The sequence below is a fragment of the Liolophura sinensis genome, chromosome 4 (assembly GCF_032854445.1).
Source record: "Liolophura sinensis isolate JHLJ2023 chromosome 4, CUHK_Ljap_v2, whole genome shotgun sequence".
Classification (NCBI taxonomy): domain Eukaryota; kingdom Metazoa; phylum Mollusca; class Polyplacophora; order Chitonida; family Chitonidae; genus Liolophura; species Liolophura sinensis.
In genome coordinates this window covers 7,191,663-7,208,368 of record NC_088298.1, presented here as the reverse complement: position 1 = coordinate 7,208,368, position 16,706 = coordinate 7,191,663, and the positions used below count along the sequence as shown (strand labels likewise).

Here is a 16,706-nt window from a genome sequence, read left to right as displayed (position 1 = left end):
CGTATCCAGAGATAACACTCGATATGTTTACTGGTTTATGTGTGGGAATATTAGGGCACGCACACATATGATAAAATGGCATGCATTTCCAGCAGTTCCATTCGTCCATTTTCCATGTAATCCCCAGCGACATCGATTGCACCCCATTATTGAGTTTGCGTGATAGTGTTTCGTCGCTTTGGGTGCTCCGGGAGTTGAATAATTGAACAGACTTCTGATAGTTCGAACGAGTCAACTGTTTTACTCCAGATAACATCGGAACCCTACAGCAGGGTCCTGCAACGTCGGACCAGGGGAGTATGTAAAACTATACTTAGTGGAAACGGACTTACGTTAGGCCAATTACGTGACATATAGGGTCCCCATTTAGACAGGATAGTGCATCAAACACTGTGGTGGAGAAGTGTCCCCATTTGCCCAGCAAAAGGTCAGAAGAATGTGTATAGCATCCCTACTTAGACAGGATTGTGCGTTAAAATTTTATTTATTTATTTGATTGGTGTTTTACGCCGTGCTCAGGGATATTTCACTTACACGATGGCCGTAGACCTTCCCACGTACAGCTGTACATTAAGCCGCATTGGTGAGAGACTCCTGGGTCATCATGCTGTGCTAGCGCCGTAACCAAATGAGCAACGGTGGCCCCCTGCATAAAACACTGTGTTGGAGAAGTGTCCCCAGTTGCCCAGCATAGGCCTGAAGAATATATATGGTGTTTATCAAATTGTGATTAACCAGACGTGTCTCCATTTACACAACATACATGTAAGTCAGAAGAATGTCAGCAGTGTTTATAGACAGGCTTAGTCAGTGAACATTGTTGGAGGAATTGCCCATTTTACCAAGCATCACAAGTTGGCTAAAGCTGAAGCTGTAACACAGTGTGATCTGTAGTATCAGCTTGTAGGTTCTTGACAATCTGCAGTGTCTGAATTATAGCCATCTGATATTAGATGCAAAGCACAACACCTAATTTTATTTTTATAAATACCCTCTTTCATGCAGGCTAATGCAACAAAATCCTTCCAGGTGTTCTGACTGCGTCAACTGGATCATTAATATACAACAGTTTAGCAAAGACTTGACAGAGTAAATACAGAGCCGAGGCAAGTGTTATAGTTGGAAAATGATCACACGTACTTTGTGATATCGGGCATTTTGTCAAATTACCGCAGGTTATTTTCTATCTGTGCATGTCAATGCTTAATTAATAAATGTAGTAAGCCATTTCACAACACAGAGCCTTAAGTCATGTACTTTGCACGGGCTTTCTTAACCCTAATTGTGGTATGAAGAAATTGCTCATATGGTAATGTGCATATATTGAAGAAGCATGACCTATATTATGATAATTGACATGATCATAAGTGGAGGAAACCACATAAAACCATATATTTCCAGAAAGCTTATTACTTCCTCTAGGCAGTAAGACGAGTTTCACCTAGGTGGCGCCACTAATGAGGTCATGTGACCACAAAATGGCCGCCATTTCTTATTTTGACAAACTTAACAGTGATCTGACCACATAACATCGGAAATATAAAATAAATTAGACAAACAATTATATGCATTTGAAAGAGAATTTATCATACTTTCAGAAAATTATAAGTTTGCATGTCATGTAATATATATTCTTGTGATATGTCAATAATAAAACATAGTGTAATGGAAACTGTCTCGGTGTTTTCTGTTCATTTTCAGTAATTGTGATGCAAATTCAATGAAACTTATCAACTGTTTTAAGAAATCATGTTGTCAATAATTTAATGTCATTGAATAATCCAAGTCTCAATTAATACATAGAATATTAATCAGATTGTTCAATTTACACGGCACTGTATGGCCTACGAGTCTCATTCTGTCACATCGGCAGCTTGTCGACGTTTTCTGCCGACTCGTGCAAGTCTCTTATAGTGATCAAGATTAATCTCGTGCTTCTCATGACATCCAACACCACAGCCTGGACACCAGTGCCTTGATCTTTTCCTAACACCCCCACCATACCGGTCACTGCATACAACACAGTCTTTCTCTTTTCGCCTGGCTAGAAGAATAAGACGGTGCAGCGGGACCGCGGGCCTCTCGGGATTTCGTTCTTGGCCATTTTCATTTGAGCCACACAGACTTTCCACAATTGAAACTACAGAGTCGTATTTATCAAGCTGTTTCTCTTTGTCAGTATTCAGCTTGTACAGTTCAAACGAATTAAGAATGGCAATGTCCAACAAATTCCGGAAGATTTTGACCCAGTAGCGATGGGTCGCCCTTTCAGCCGAAATATGACAAATTTTCTTGTCACTTAAGTCCACTCCACCCATATGTGAGTTATAATGGAAAATCATGGACGGCTTAGTTTTTTCCTTTCCCGTGATTTCCTTTTGAATGTTTTCTACACCATGATAGGTGCTGAGTACTACGACTGGCTTTTTCTGACTTTTTTTTCTCTCTGAAGGCTACTGCCAAAATATTGTTCTGTCTCGCATATAATGTCTCCCCTGGCTGCAACTTGGCGTTGGCTATGTCTTCTGACAGGCCTTTGGAATTTGTTCGGACGGTTCCAGTGAGGAGAGTTTTTTGCTCAAAGAGTGTATCAGCCAACTTCGGCTTTGTGTAGAAGTTGCCAGTGAACAAATGGTAACCTTTGTTCAATAGATTAGCCGCCTCCATCAATTTCATCACGACACCATGAGCTTGACCATCATTGTACGCGACATTTAATTCTTTGCCTGCGTACAATTCCACATGACAAACATAACCGTTTGTGTCACACAATTGAAATTTTTGTACACCAAATCTTGCATGACGTTTGTTTGGCATATATTGAATGAACACACATTTGTTTTTCATACCAATCATACTTTCATCAATTGAAACTTCCCGAGTTGGTACGTAGAATGTTTTAAATGCTTCGTTCAATCTGTCTAATACTGGCCGCACTTTGTACTGTAAACCGGGGCTACTTTAGTCCATTTGTTTCACACATTTGTCCTATCATTCCTTATGTTCTACCAATAGACTTGCTCTGTTGATTGTAATTAAGCAAAACAAAAGTCCAATTAGTAACATGAATTACAACGTTTATTTGGTCAATAATGTTGGTCTTTTTTTCAAAACAATCTCTGGCCAAAGTAACCCCAGCTTTGGGGATACTTTGGCCGGTGCATTTGTATTACCTTCTGAACCTAAAGTAGCCTTTCACTAAGGGCTACAATGGCCTCCACATGCATTTTTAACCCTTTAACGCATGGAGCCCTTCCCACCATAAAAATACTGATTTTTGGTATTTGAAGTTGTTTTTACACCAAAAGAACAAAAACCATCATTTTTTTTTCAATATTTCATGTTTGGGGGGTATATATTTGCCTCACATTTGTGAGGCTCATGCATACGGGGTACTTTCAGCCAAAAAGTAAGGCAAGAACAAAAGAGTTACATACACAGTAAAAAAAACAGTTTATTTCTGAATGTGACCTCGAGAATGTGGTGCAAACATACAACAGCAGACAAAATACTTCTGTAGCTTCAGTTCTTTAGTCTTTCCACAAATCGGACTGATTTAATCAGTCAGATGATAGTTGTGGAAGCAGTCGGTTTTACCATCAATGCAAAGGTAAACTTTGCACTTCACACAGAAGTAGCGAGTGCGGCGAGTACAGTCTGGGAACTTGCAGCACTTTGGGATCTTTGCCATTTGTCGCGGCAAATGGTTGACACCATCAAAGCGAACATGCTTTGGAACATACTTGGCACCAGGAGGATCTTGTGGAATATCTGGCATTTGATCTCTTCGCATAGGCTGTGGCTCTACTGCACTCTTGACAAGGCATTCAGCGATTGCAATCTTGAACTTGTAGTATGGGTGTGAGTTTCCTGTCACTGCCTTCTGTGCCAGGCATTTGAAAGAGCCAAGTCAACCATGTGAAAAATCAGGCGTCTGTACCATTTTCTGCTTTTCATTTTGATCCGGTACAAAGAAAGCATCATGTCACATTTGTCGACTCCCCCCATGCATTTGTTGTATGCCTTGATAAGGGCAGGACACTCGATGTTCACGTAAGTCTTAGTTTTGTTATCGTATCTGCGAACTTCTGTGGTTGGTTTGACAGAACATTTGTTTGAAGCAACATTTACAACCTTGTTGTCATACCATGAGCACACCAAAACCCCTTCAGCTGATCTGTAATCATAGGACCCCCTGCCTTTCTCCTCAAACTGCTTTTTAGTGAGGGTTGGACATATCCGTCGTCTGTTTTGACGCACTGTGCATGTGGCATGAAGACCTCTTTTCTTCAGTTCTAGATGAAGGTCTGGAGAGGCGAAATAATTGTCAAAATAGATGTGTGTTCCCGCAGGCAAATGACGAACCAAGTTGAGGACAACTTCACCAGATTTTCCAATGCCTTCAGGCAAGTTTGGCTCACCCTGAACAAGATTATCGCCCTGTATGTAGAACTTGTGCATGTATCCAGATGCACCAGCTGAGCCCCAAATTTTGTAACCCCATTTGTTTGTTTTTTTCTCCATTGAAACCTTCAAATTGTGATGTCCTTTGAATGGGACAATCTGTTCGTCGACTGACATGTGTGCCTCAGGTTCTGCACATTTTGCGAAGTTTTCATTCAAGTTGTCCTGAAGGGGGCGTATCTTGTGCAACCTATCATACCCAAATTCACACTTTTCCTTCATTTGATTTGATTTGATTTGATTTATTCACCAGAAAGTAGAAAAGGAAGAACATCTCAATACCTCTCTGTACCTAAACCTCTTGTATCCGCATGGTTATATATAAATATATATACACACACATACACACATACATATACATACATATACATACACACCTGCAAACACACAGGCACACGCATATGTATGTACATGTACGTATATTCATACAAATACATCTTAAATATTATCGTAATGTGCACAGTATAAGTAGGCCTATATAATAATGGTTTTTCTTAATCAAGGTTAATACAAACAGGTATATACACACACACATAATTACATATGTACGGATACATCAGTTTGTCAACATAATACAACTTGTAGCACTCTGGCGGGAGCAGAAACCCCAAAGGGCTTATTGCATCCCATACCATGTTTAAATTTAATTGACAAGAGATGCTGACTGGTTAATACTCATATGTTGGAATGAAGCACTTGCACATACGTACACGTGTACCTAATTATGCATACACATAGTAGTTACTACTGTAGCACCCACTCCTAAATGTAAGGATATACAGACAGTAAAGAGAATTTACATGCGTAAATATGTGTACAAATATGCACACGCACACATGTGCACTTATGTATTAATATTCATATCAATCAAGGCGACAACAATATACTATCAAGAGAAAACGTTAAGCAAGCAACTACGTGTCGCAACTGAGTTAATTCAAAACGTATGTACAATTGTGGATGACTTGGTGTAGTAATGATTATAGCTATATGCGTCATCAGCTGTATATTTTTCTCAGGAGTAAAGTTTTCAAAGACGATTTAAATAATGATAAAGAGGTGATTTCTTTTAAATTGGAGGGCAGTTTATTCCATTCGATCGGTCCTTTTATTTTACAAGTGTGTAGGGATAGATTGCTTCTATGAAATGGTCGGTGTAAGTTAAAATATGATGTTCTAGTTGGATAGCAGTGAATATCAGACTGTTTTGTAAAGTAAGTACGGGTGTATAATGGAGTAATGCTAGGGTTGTAGAAGTATTTGTGAACTAACTGGACTGTCTGAAAGGTGTTAACCGCGGTAACAGGTAAGATATTATACTCAGTAAAAATAGGCGCGGTGTGTTCGTATTTATGAGAGGAGGTAATAATGCGTAATGCTCGTTTTTGAAGACGGATCAGGGGAAGAAGATGTGTTTCATAAGTATTTCCCCACACAGCATTGCAGTACGTAGTATATGGGTTAATAAGTGCATAGTACAGGATGAACAGAGTATTTTTCTTTAGGGCATATTTAATATGATTTATCACCCCTAAATTACGGGATATTTTTTTGCAGATATTATTTATGTGGTTTGTCCACGTTAATCTTTCATTGAAAGTTATACCTAAGAAATTGAAGGTCTTGATTTTTTCGATATTTACGCCTGCTATAGCCAGGAAAGGAGTAGCATGATTATTTATTCTGCGATTGGGAGCGATCTACATAAATTTGGTTTTCTTAATATTAAGAGACAGTTTATTGCAACATAGCCAATCGTAAATTTTTTCAATTTCACGATTAAAAGTTTCCAGGAGGTGTGCTGGATCATCATTGCAAAGGACAGCACTAGTATCATCAGCAAACAATATGATATCAAGTAGAGATGAAACATCTTTAATGTCATTAATGTATATTAAAAAGAGAAGGGGTCCTAGGATTGTGCCCTGAGGAACACCAATATTCATGTATTTAGTAGTTGATCGGCAATCGTTGTATAAAAGGCAATGTGATCTGTTTTTCAGATAATCATTAAACCATATATTACTAAGACCTTTGCCACCGTAATGGTCGAGTTTTTTCAACAATATATTGTGGTCTACAGTATCAAAAGCCTTTGCAAGGTCTAGAAAAAGAGTGATGCTGTACTTATTTGTTTCTTTAACAGTTACTAGTTTATCATATAGAGCAATTATTGCATGTGTATTAGAGTGATGCGATCTGAAACCGAACTGTTGACTGTATATAATATCGTTCATTTCGAGGAACGTCGTCAGACAGTTTACCACCAGTTTTTCGATGATTTTGCTGAAACACGGTAAGACAGATATTGGTCGGTAATTTTTAAACTCCTTCATTTCACCCGATTTATACACTGGTGTGAGTTTAGCACTTTTCATTTTATCAGCGAATATTCCAGTTTGAAACGATAAGTTTATTATATGGGTCAGCGGTTTCACTATTGCTGTGGCACAATACTTTACAACTGAAACACGAATCTCATCTAGGCCAGGAGAGCTATTCTTCAGTCCCATGATAACATCTACAACTTCTGCTGAGGAACAGGGATCGAGACTGAAATTTGGTACTGATGGTGTTTTGAGAAAAGTTTCAAAATTTTGCCCCATCTGCGGTATCTCCCCAGCAATAACACTTGGGGCTGTGTTAAAGTAACCATTAAAATTGTCTGCTATGCTCTGAGGATCACTGTCTTCAATATCATTTATATAAAAAGATTTAGGTAGTACATTATAACGTTTCGTCTGTATAAGTTCATTTATTATTTTCCATGTGCCCTTTATGTTATTGTTGACCACATTAAATTGATTGTCATTATAAGATTTTCTGGAAATACGAAGTGTGTGATTTAATTTATTTCTATATGTTCTGTATTGCTTACTTATCGTGCTGTCATTGTGCTTCAGGTGTAGTTTATACAATTTATTCTTTTCTTTGCATGAATTTAAAATGGCTGAGCTGATGCAAGGTTTTGTTTTTTTTATTGCTATGTTTAAATTTACGAAGTGGAAAGCACTGATCATAAATGGATTTAAATTGCTCTAGAAAAGAGTCATATGCGACATTGGTATCGCTTTCATTAAACACGTGATTCCATTTATAATTATTCAAACATGCTTTAAAGTTAAGCTTATTATTTTCAGTAAAAAGACGTTTATAGATTGGGATAGGTTTGCTTTCGTTCATATCATGTAATGGCTAAAATGGGAAAATGATCGGTTATATCAGTCAAGAGAATGCCGGAAGTCAATGCACTTTGGTGATGATTCGTAAATATGTTGTCGATCAAAGTTGCAGTCCTATCGGTTATTCTTGTGGGCTTTGTAATTTTGGGGAAAAAATGGAACGATTTTAGGTTTTCTAAGAAATACTTTGACGGTAGGTGTGTGTCTGCTTTGAATAAATCAATGTTGAAATCACCAAATATTGTACAGAGTTTGTTGTCAGGCTTGATGGTCTCCAAAATTGAGGACAGTTGATCGTTGAAAGAATCAACACTTTTACCCAGTGGCCTATAAAAGATGCCTATGATTTGTTTATTTTGTTTTTGAGTAGTTTCTATGAACAAACTCTCATATTCGCTATCATCATCAACAAGACTGAGATCTTCTCTAATAAAACATTCACCCAGGCTGGTATGGACAAAAAGAACTAGGCCTCCCCCTTTTCTTTTAGAGCGAGATGAGAAGAACGATTTATAATTAGGGATATCATAAAGGTGTTCTGTTCCTGGGTTGAGCCAGCTCTCAGACATTCCTATGATTGAAAAAGGATAATCTAGACTTATGATGTAGGGCAAAATCTCAGAGTAGTGTTTTTTTAAACTCCTCGCATTTAAGTGTAACACAGAAAATGGTTTGTTTTTGCTATCTAAGAAAGGTCTTGACAAAGTCTTAAAAGACTCTTCAAGAAAATAATTAGCCTGGTGATCGTGGATCTCTCTCCAGTAATCTTGTTCCTCGGAGGAATCGTCATTTATATACTGGGTGCCATCGATTACATTTATATGTATTGGGTTAAAACAAAGATTGTCAAGGTCTAAAACTGCAGAGGTCGATTTTATCACTGGGTTTACAGGATTGTTATGCACAGTGGAGTCAGTAAAATCTATGCAATCATAAAAAGGTAACTGTTCAAGAGTCGATGTGCCCTCATCGTTGTTATTATCAGCCATAATATTGCAAGACAGATTTCAATGATACGGCTGATGAGAGGCATACATACTTTAAGGTCCCAATTTGAATATACACAATAATATAACAACAGTAGTGAAATAAAAAGGTGCAAACATATACACAGTGATCAAAACGCTTACTGTACATCCTCGCTGATCGATGACTCCTGTAGGCCATGTGCAGGGATAAGATTTTAAGAGGAATGAAACAGGAATAAGTAAACAAAACAAAAATATAATAATTGATTACTGGAGTTTAGATTTTCTAAGACATAAAAGACAGAATTACTACAGTATGGCAGATGAGACATTTAAGTCTTACATATTTAGAAGTTTGAGATCCAATTTACAGTACTTGTGTTACACACAAACTGACACTCTGATCAAAGGGAGATTAACGTATCACATGGTATTAATTAGAGTAATTCAGATGAATACTATCAGAACAGGTTTTCTCATTGTTGGTCAAGTACCAAGATATTGAAATGCAAGATCTGTACGTCATGGTCAAGCAGGGTGTACGTGCAAATACATAAAGGCAGTGGCATTTAATATATGATATTTATCTAATTAACTGTAAGAGTTGTCACTCACAGGTGGTCAAAGGGAGATAAATGTAGTGCAACAAGGAAATGCAATACACGCCATGTACACGATATGAGTTAAGTATCATCATTATTAAGTACATAAATGTGGAACTGAGATAAACGTCTGCGTGACACTGTTCAGTAGTGGGTGAAAGGATGTGTTCAATTACCACATGTATAAGGAGCAAAATGATCTGATTTGTTTGTCAACTGAACTCACTTTGTCCCTGGCACCTGACAGATGACCTAGCAATGCACAGCAGCAGATTGAGGGGTGCAGTTTTCAGATGGTTCAGTCTCTCATTATTTTCCATGGACCAATGCCGTTCATGGGCCTAGTTTCCAGGATAACATCAGTATCAACCACTCTAATTCGTGTCTGTTTATTTTCAGTGGACCTAATTTTGTAGGCAACGTTAGCCAATCTTCCTCGTTCTCTTTTCAGTTCTGGTGGAAGATCAGTTCTAACTGACATTTTCTTTCCTCGCAAAACGGACGTCGCCTGTAAAATCTTGTCCCTGTCACTTGTGTGCACCAATCGCATTATGATGGGCTGATGTGGGTTGGTATTACTTGGATGACTTGATTTTGGTAATCGATGAACATTGTCCATTTGCAGTTTTTGTGCCCATTCTGCATCTAGCCCCATTTCGGTTGATAAAAATGTCCTGATAAACTGATGGGTATTTTCAGTTTCACTCGTTTTAGGAACGCCATAGAAGAGAAGGTTGTTTTTTCTATTATGTATCTCCAGGCGAAGTAATTTTTTCTCCAATTCTGCGACGTAATTCATTAGTTTTTGTTCTGTGGTTGGGATGGACTTTTCGATTTCGTCTACTTTGTCACTTAACATACTAACACTGTCCTCCACATTCGAGAATTTTCCTTCCAATTTGGTTACCCTCTCGTTTATCTGTTTCACATCCTGTTTAATGTTTTTCACATCTGACTGAACTGAAACAAGTTTCTGATTTAAGGCTGTGTTCATAGTCAGGATAGTTGCATGTAAATCAGCAAGTGTTACTTGGACAGAGCTTGGATTCTCACTGGCAGTTGTCGTTGGTTCCTCAGGCTTGGGTGACGTTGTTGTTGAAGCAAATAATGTCCTCGATTCTCCTTCGTCTCCAGCTTCATTATTTGAGTTACCCATGCTTCTGGTACTCGCCTGAGTTTTTCTGCTTGTTGGTTTGTCTTTTGGGGGCATCTCTCACCTACTTTTAGGACCTATTAAGTGCGTAAAATCCCTGCACACGCCCTCAGAGAAGCCAAACCTTTTTCACCAGTCAACAACTCTGTCCGCCATATTGACTTTCCCCAGCTAACTGACAAAGTAGCAATCCTCTCAAACTGTGACATAAAATTTACCACTGTACTTGCTCTTTGGTCGGTGAAAAAATTGCAAGATATCTGTGCAACATCTCTTCACTTGCACTTCTCCCATCTGGATGAAATGGTAAAGCAGCACAACTGCTTGATGCTTGCAGGTACCCTGTGGTCCCTTACCCACAGGGAACTCAGTGGAAATTCACTGGCTCACCACGTCTATCCAGCTTAAGTTTGTAATTGTAGGTAACCTGGAATAAAAATGTGATAGTCAAGTGTATGATGTAAATAGCTTAACCCATGCTTCATAAGTAAAGTTTTAAATTTTTGAAAGTCAAAAAAAGCTGTAAAATTCTAATTAAATACCCAAGACTTTATGGCCTTTTTTATCTTTTAAAAGCAGCATTGTATCTCCTGTGTATATATTACCAGCATAAAGAAAGTAATGAGCTGACCTCTGAACAGGTTCACACATTCCAAAGGCAAGTGTTTACCTTGGTTTTCATAGACGTTTCCACAGTGCCAGTGAGGTAAACATACGGTAGTGTAATATACACACTGCAGGACAGCATGCGGTTTCCGGTGTACATCTTTTCACCTTTCTGAAGTGCTTTAATGTCTGCCGATGCCTGTCTGTCACCTGCCAGTTTGTAGAGGAAGTAACCTTCAATCTGCTCCATTGTCACCGGAAGGAACAAAACCCTATGTTGTGCTGTAAGCTGCTGAAAACCTGTTGAAGCTCAATCTGGCTCTAGCAGCTCCGGTATTTGAATGGCAGGGGCCTTACTATTATGCTTTCTGTCATATGCACGCAATCTGTAAGAGTTCAGTACAATATTTCTATGTCATACCCTACAAGTTCATTATTTACTGTTAAAATATTCAAGCATCAGCAGAAGTCACAACAGGATAATTTCAGAAGTTCTGCTGACCTCAAAATGGTGATGAGAATTTATGATTTTGCTATGTTAAAATACATGTACATAATCTCCCTAACAATGCCACTTCCCCCGCCAAAAAAACAAACAAAAAAAACGGCTAAGTTTTATGAAGATGCTTATAAATTTCACAACTCTCAAACCGCCTGTCTTTACTAGGACGTACTTTTTTTTTTACATCATCAGCTGAAATTTCATTTTGACGTATTAACTTTATACTACTTTTAACACGCTGTCGGTAATTACTTGCAAACGTGCTTATTATTGAATGGAAAAAGTTCATGCTAGTGCATACCCTTCAATCAATTCTGTTTTTCGGCCTTTAGTTGTCACAAATCCCTTTATAAGCTCGGATTTCAGCTTTGTAACAGACCATCGTACTAAACCGCCGTGACCACTGCTATGACACGAGCGCCGCCTGCCGGATTAATATGCTGGCGCGTCCCATTTACAATATCAAAATTGAAATTATCCTTTTCGTCGTTAAGGCGGCGCGAAAAGAGACCTTATTCGTCTTTGTACAGATATTGATGCAAATAAGATGTGCCATCAGGACTATCTGCTGTCTCCTTTAAATCCAATGAAGGCGGATAGATGTAGATCTGGACTATGATGCTGTAGCACTTGTATGAGAGTCTTTGTGCCATTGCAGAGATGTAACAAGACGAGTCACGTTCAGCTAATTATTCAAGATTTTACTGGGAACCTTAACAACTCGTACATAGCCTCGTACATTGTCAGTGTGTACACAATAGCGAGTGAGCAGCTACATCACATGTTACATGTCCCTTCTTTTAGAGTTATTCGTTATGCAATTACGTTAAGAGCATTACAGATATAACTGGTTGGGTTCATTTAACCTTTAGCTCAGAACTTTCGAGGTGGAAGCCACAATAAACAGATGAAATGAGGGTTAATGCATTATCAAATGAATTGCAACACTGTGCATTATCAAGTATGTAAAAACACATCGAAGAGGTTACCCAAAGTCAGTTGGATCACCACAGTATAGAATGTAAGTTAGAGTGAGATCCATTTCACTTTAGAGTCTCTGCATCATAAATGTTCATTTATGTTGATTAAATCATTGTATATACAGTTTAAAACACAAATCACCAAAGTCATTTGGAAACGCGTATGACTTCTACGGAATGTCAATATCACTATTGTCACTTCACGGTTTAACAGTCCATAATATGGTTCACTTATTTGTCCATCACAAAGTCCTTACCATTGCGGTTTGGTCACCACACGACCAGACCTAGTAACTCGTTGGTCTGCATTAATGTCACTTGCAGGTGGAACTTCGCGTTCTCCGGTTGGCGTACTTGAAGACGTCGGCTGATCGGGTGTCTGGGGGTCAGTGTGAGGTGATACACTGAAAGTTACACCAGACTTGCGCAGATGACGATGGTTTCTGCGTAATGTTCGATTGTCCTCAGTGACCACATTGTATGATCTACTGTTCACTGATCCGGTAATTTGGGCTTTTTGCCAAGTCTGTCCACGTACCTGACCTTGTGGCTGAATCTGTACAACATCCCCTTTCCTTAGCATGGGAAGGTCTCTTGTACCTCTGTTGTAGTACATCTCTTGTCGTTTTCGCTGGTGTCGGAACTTCGACGAGAAGTGGGAAACACGTGGTTTAAGCTGTTTTGGAATAGTCGGGAGCAGTGTCCTTGTTCTACGGCTCATAAGTCTTTGTACAGGACTAACGTCGACACCTTGTGTCGGGGTGTTGCGGAAGTCAAGAATTGCCAAATATGGGTCCGTCCTGGACGCTTTTGCCTTCCGCACCAGGGACTTAACTGTTTTCACTGCATTTTCAGCCTTACCATTACTCTGTGGGAAACCTGGAGAGGACGTTTTCGGCTGAACTTGTGAAACTCTCCCGATGTGTGGTAGGACGCATTATCGGATATAAAGATTTCTGGGATTCCGTGTCTGGCAAACTGGGCTTTCAGTTTACAGATTATGGTAGAACTGGTTGTCTTTTCCAGGTAGTCTAGTTCCCAGAAATTGGAGTAGTAATCCACTGTGACTAAATAGTCATTGCCATCAAATGTAAACACATCACTGCCTACCTTCGCCCATGGTCTGTCAGGGATTACATGCGGATGTAAGGTTTCCTTTGGCTGCTTGCTTCCATAGGAACGACAAATGTCACACTTCTCAATGAAGTCCTTAACGGCAGCACTCATCCCTGGCCAGTAGACACAATCTCGAGCTCTACGGCAACATCCTTCAATACCCACATGTGATGAGTGGATACGATGTAGCATATCTGCCCTTAGAGATTGAGGTATGACAATTTGCTGACCTTTGAGAATAAGGCCATCTTCATTTGTCAGCTCATCTCTTAGGTTGAAGTAGGGTACCACTGCTGGGGGTTGTAGCATCGTAGACTTGTAAACGAAGCAACATTCGCTGTAGTCGTTTGGGAGCTTTGTTGAGAGGTTTCTTGGCTATAATTTCTAGGGGTTTGTGATCCGACTGTATGGTCACATGTCTCCCATAAGTGTAGTTATGGGATTTCTCCGATCCAAATACTACACCCAACTGCTCCTTTTCTATCTGCGCATACTGGCGCTCTGCGTCAGACAGAGCTCTACTCGCAAATGCAACGGTTGTCCATTCTGTGTTATCGCGGCTCCAAGTCCTGTGTCGGACGCGTCACACTGCAAAGTAAGTTCCTCTTCCACGTCGTAGAAGCGTAGTACGGGATCAGTGTTCACTAAAGTCTTGATTTTCTCTAGTGCAGCATCATGAGTAGCATCCCAGTGCCAAGCGGTGTCTTTCAGTGTCAACTGTCTTAGCGGCCCACAGATGTCACTAAGCTGAGGTAAGAATTTGCTCAAGTAGTTTACAAATCCTAACAGTCTCTGTACAGCAGGAACATCTGTTGGTTTGGGCATTTCGCTTACGGCTTGCACTTTTTCTGGGTCCATCTTCAGCCCTTTGTCAGATATCACGTGGCCCATAAAAGTCACTTCCGGTCGGCGAAACTTGATTTTGTCTAAGTTCAATTTGAGGTTTTTCTCACGACAACGTTCCATTAGGTTCTCAAGATTTCTGTCGTAATCACGTGATGCCTCTTCATAGGTGCCACCTTCTCCATACAGCAGTATGTCGTCGTGTATGGACTTCTCAGTTCGAAGGCTTCGGGTGCAGAGGAATTACCGAACGGCAATCTACACCAACGATACCGCCCAAAAGGAGTATTGAAAGTAGTCAGATAGGAGCTCTCCTCATCAAGTTCCACGTGCCAGAAGCCGTTTTTTGCATCAAGGGTTCAGAAGATTTTAGCCTTTGTGAGTTCAGGTAAAATGTCCTCAATCGTAGGTATGGGGTGATGGCTACGCCTTATGGATTGATTCAGATCCTTTGGGTCAATGCATATCCGGAGTTTATTCGGTTTCGAAACTAACACCATGCTCGATACCCACGGTGTCGGATCAGTAACAGGGGCAATTATGTTTAAGTCAGTCAGTCTCTGAAGTTCACTTTTGAGCTTATCCCTAAGAGCTACAGGGACTTTATGAGGGGGGTGCACAACTGGAGTAACAGCGGGGTCAATGTCAATCTTATACTTGCCCTCTTACAAACCAGTGCCTTGGAACACGTCTCTGTACTGTTTCTTTAACTGTTCCAGTGTTATAGGACTGTGAGTAGATTTAGAGGTGTTCTTACTCACTGACAAGATGTTTTCAAAGTTGACGTGTACTAAGTTCATGGCCTGGATGGCTTGAGAGCCCAGAATCGGCGAACATGCCTTGTCGTTCACGACTACAAATTCAGTTTTGTACCGTTTTCCATCTTTAGGGTTTTGGAATTTCACCGAACATTTGCCAGCAGGCTTTATTGTAGACTTGTCGTACAAAGTTAACAATTGTGAGATTTGCTGAATGCTGTATACAGAGAGGTCACCAAGTTCATGTGACGGGATGACATTGCATGTTGCACCGCAGTCAAGCTGGAACCTTACTGGCTTACCTTTTACCAGCATGGTAGCGAAGATCCGCTTTGGAAAACTCCATTTACAGAATTAACTCACAGAGTTTCAGATGTAAAGTCAACGGTGTTTATTTCAAAATAATCCTCTTCCCCAGAAGACACAGTTTCTGACACAAAGTTGAGATTACGCAAGCTGTGGCACATAGAACTAAAGTGGTTCTTGGAACGGCACGCGCTGCACTCCTTTCCATATGCCGGACACTTGTCGCGTCTTTTCTCATGATGCAGTCCACAGAAATTACATGGCCTTTCTAGCAGGTTCTGTTTTCCAGGTTTTCCAGTTTGTTTAGAATTAGAGGATTTAGAATTTCTGGATTTCCGTGCTTTCTGTTTTGGGTCAGATTTGTTGCTTACTGCGTGTACAGCTGACTGGGCATTCAGGGCTAGGCTCTGTTTCTTGGATATTTCAGATATGCGGCAGATGTGTACACATTTATCCAGGGTGAGGTCAGTAATCTCTCTCTGAGATGGAATTCTGAGATACCACACACAATTCTGTCGCGGACAAGGGAATCGTGAAGTTCACCAAAATTACATGTGGCAGCTAGTATACGCAGATCAATCAAGTATTTATCAAAGCTCTCACTTTCCTGATTACGCGTGAAGAAATGATATCTTTCCACCGTCTCATTCTTTTTAGGATCACATTGTCTGTCAAAAACGGCGAGGACATCATCCAGATTACAATCCTGTTCAACCTGATCAAATTCCAGAGTGGAGTAGATTTCTCTACCCTGCGGTCCTATTAAGTATTTAAACAGTTTGAGTTTCAAATCCTCAGGTTTTCCAATCACTACCAATTCCATGTACAATGTAAGTTCCTCCTTCCATTTCCTCCAATGGTCAGGAAGGTTGGTTGTGTCCATATCAAACTGACGAGGCGGCTTTAGTATAGACATTGGCAAAGCTTGATGCTGATCAGGCTGTTGTACCCGAATTTCTGCCTCGGCCATAATTATAGCTTATTTGATACGTAGAGTACAGTTCATGGAGGCTATTTCCGTTTTAAAGAGTGTTCGGTAATGTTCGAGGACACTACAGCTCATACACACACGGCAAAATAAACTTCCACACTGTCGTTGTTGTGTTCCATGTTGGGGTTACCCGGTGTCCAGTTGTCGAGAGGTTTATAGAAATGTTTTCATTTGGCGAGGTATGAGAAGTTCAGACTAAATTTTGTCTCTACAAGATCTGGAGCGTCTTACAGGA

At 39.9% G+C, this 16,706-nt stretch overlaps 2 protein-coding genes across 2 annotated transcripts; both read right to left on the bottom strand.

Annotated features, from left to right (window-relative positions):
• Positions 1–3,873: 3,873 nt before the first annotated feature.
• On the bottom strand, positions 3,874–4,686 carry LOC135464361 (piggyBac transposable element-derived protein 2-like). Its single transcript, XM_064741787.1, has one exon. It carries the CDS (start codon positions 4,684–4,686, stop codon positions 3,874–3,876), a length of 813 nt encoding a protein of 270 aa, XP_064597857.1.
• Positions 4,687–10,736: 6,050 nt separating this feature from the next.
• On the bottom strand, positions 10,737–13,882 carry LOC135464360 (uncharacterized protein K02A2.6-like). The gene is made up of 3 exons (XM_064741786.1): positions 13,319–13,882; positions 12,996–13,133; positions 10,737–10,796 (listed from the first exon to the last, which is right to left on the bottom strand). Exons 1-3 carry the CDS (start codon positions 13,880–13,882, stop codon positions 10,737–10,739), a joined length of 762 nt encoding a protein of 253 aa, XP_064597856.1.
• Between the last annotated feature and the right edge of the window lie 2,824 nt (positions 13,883–16,706).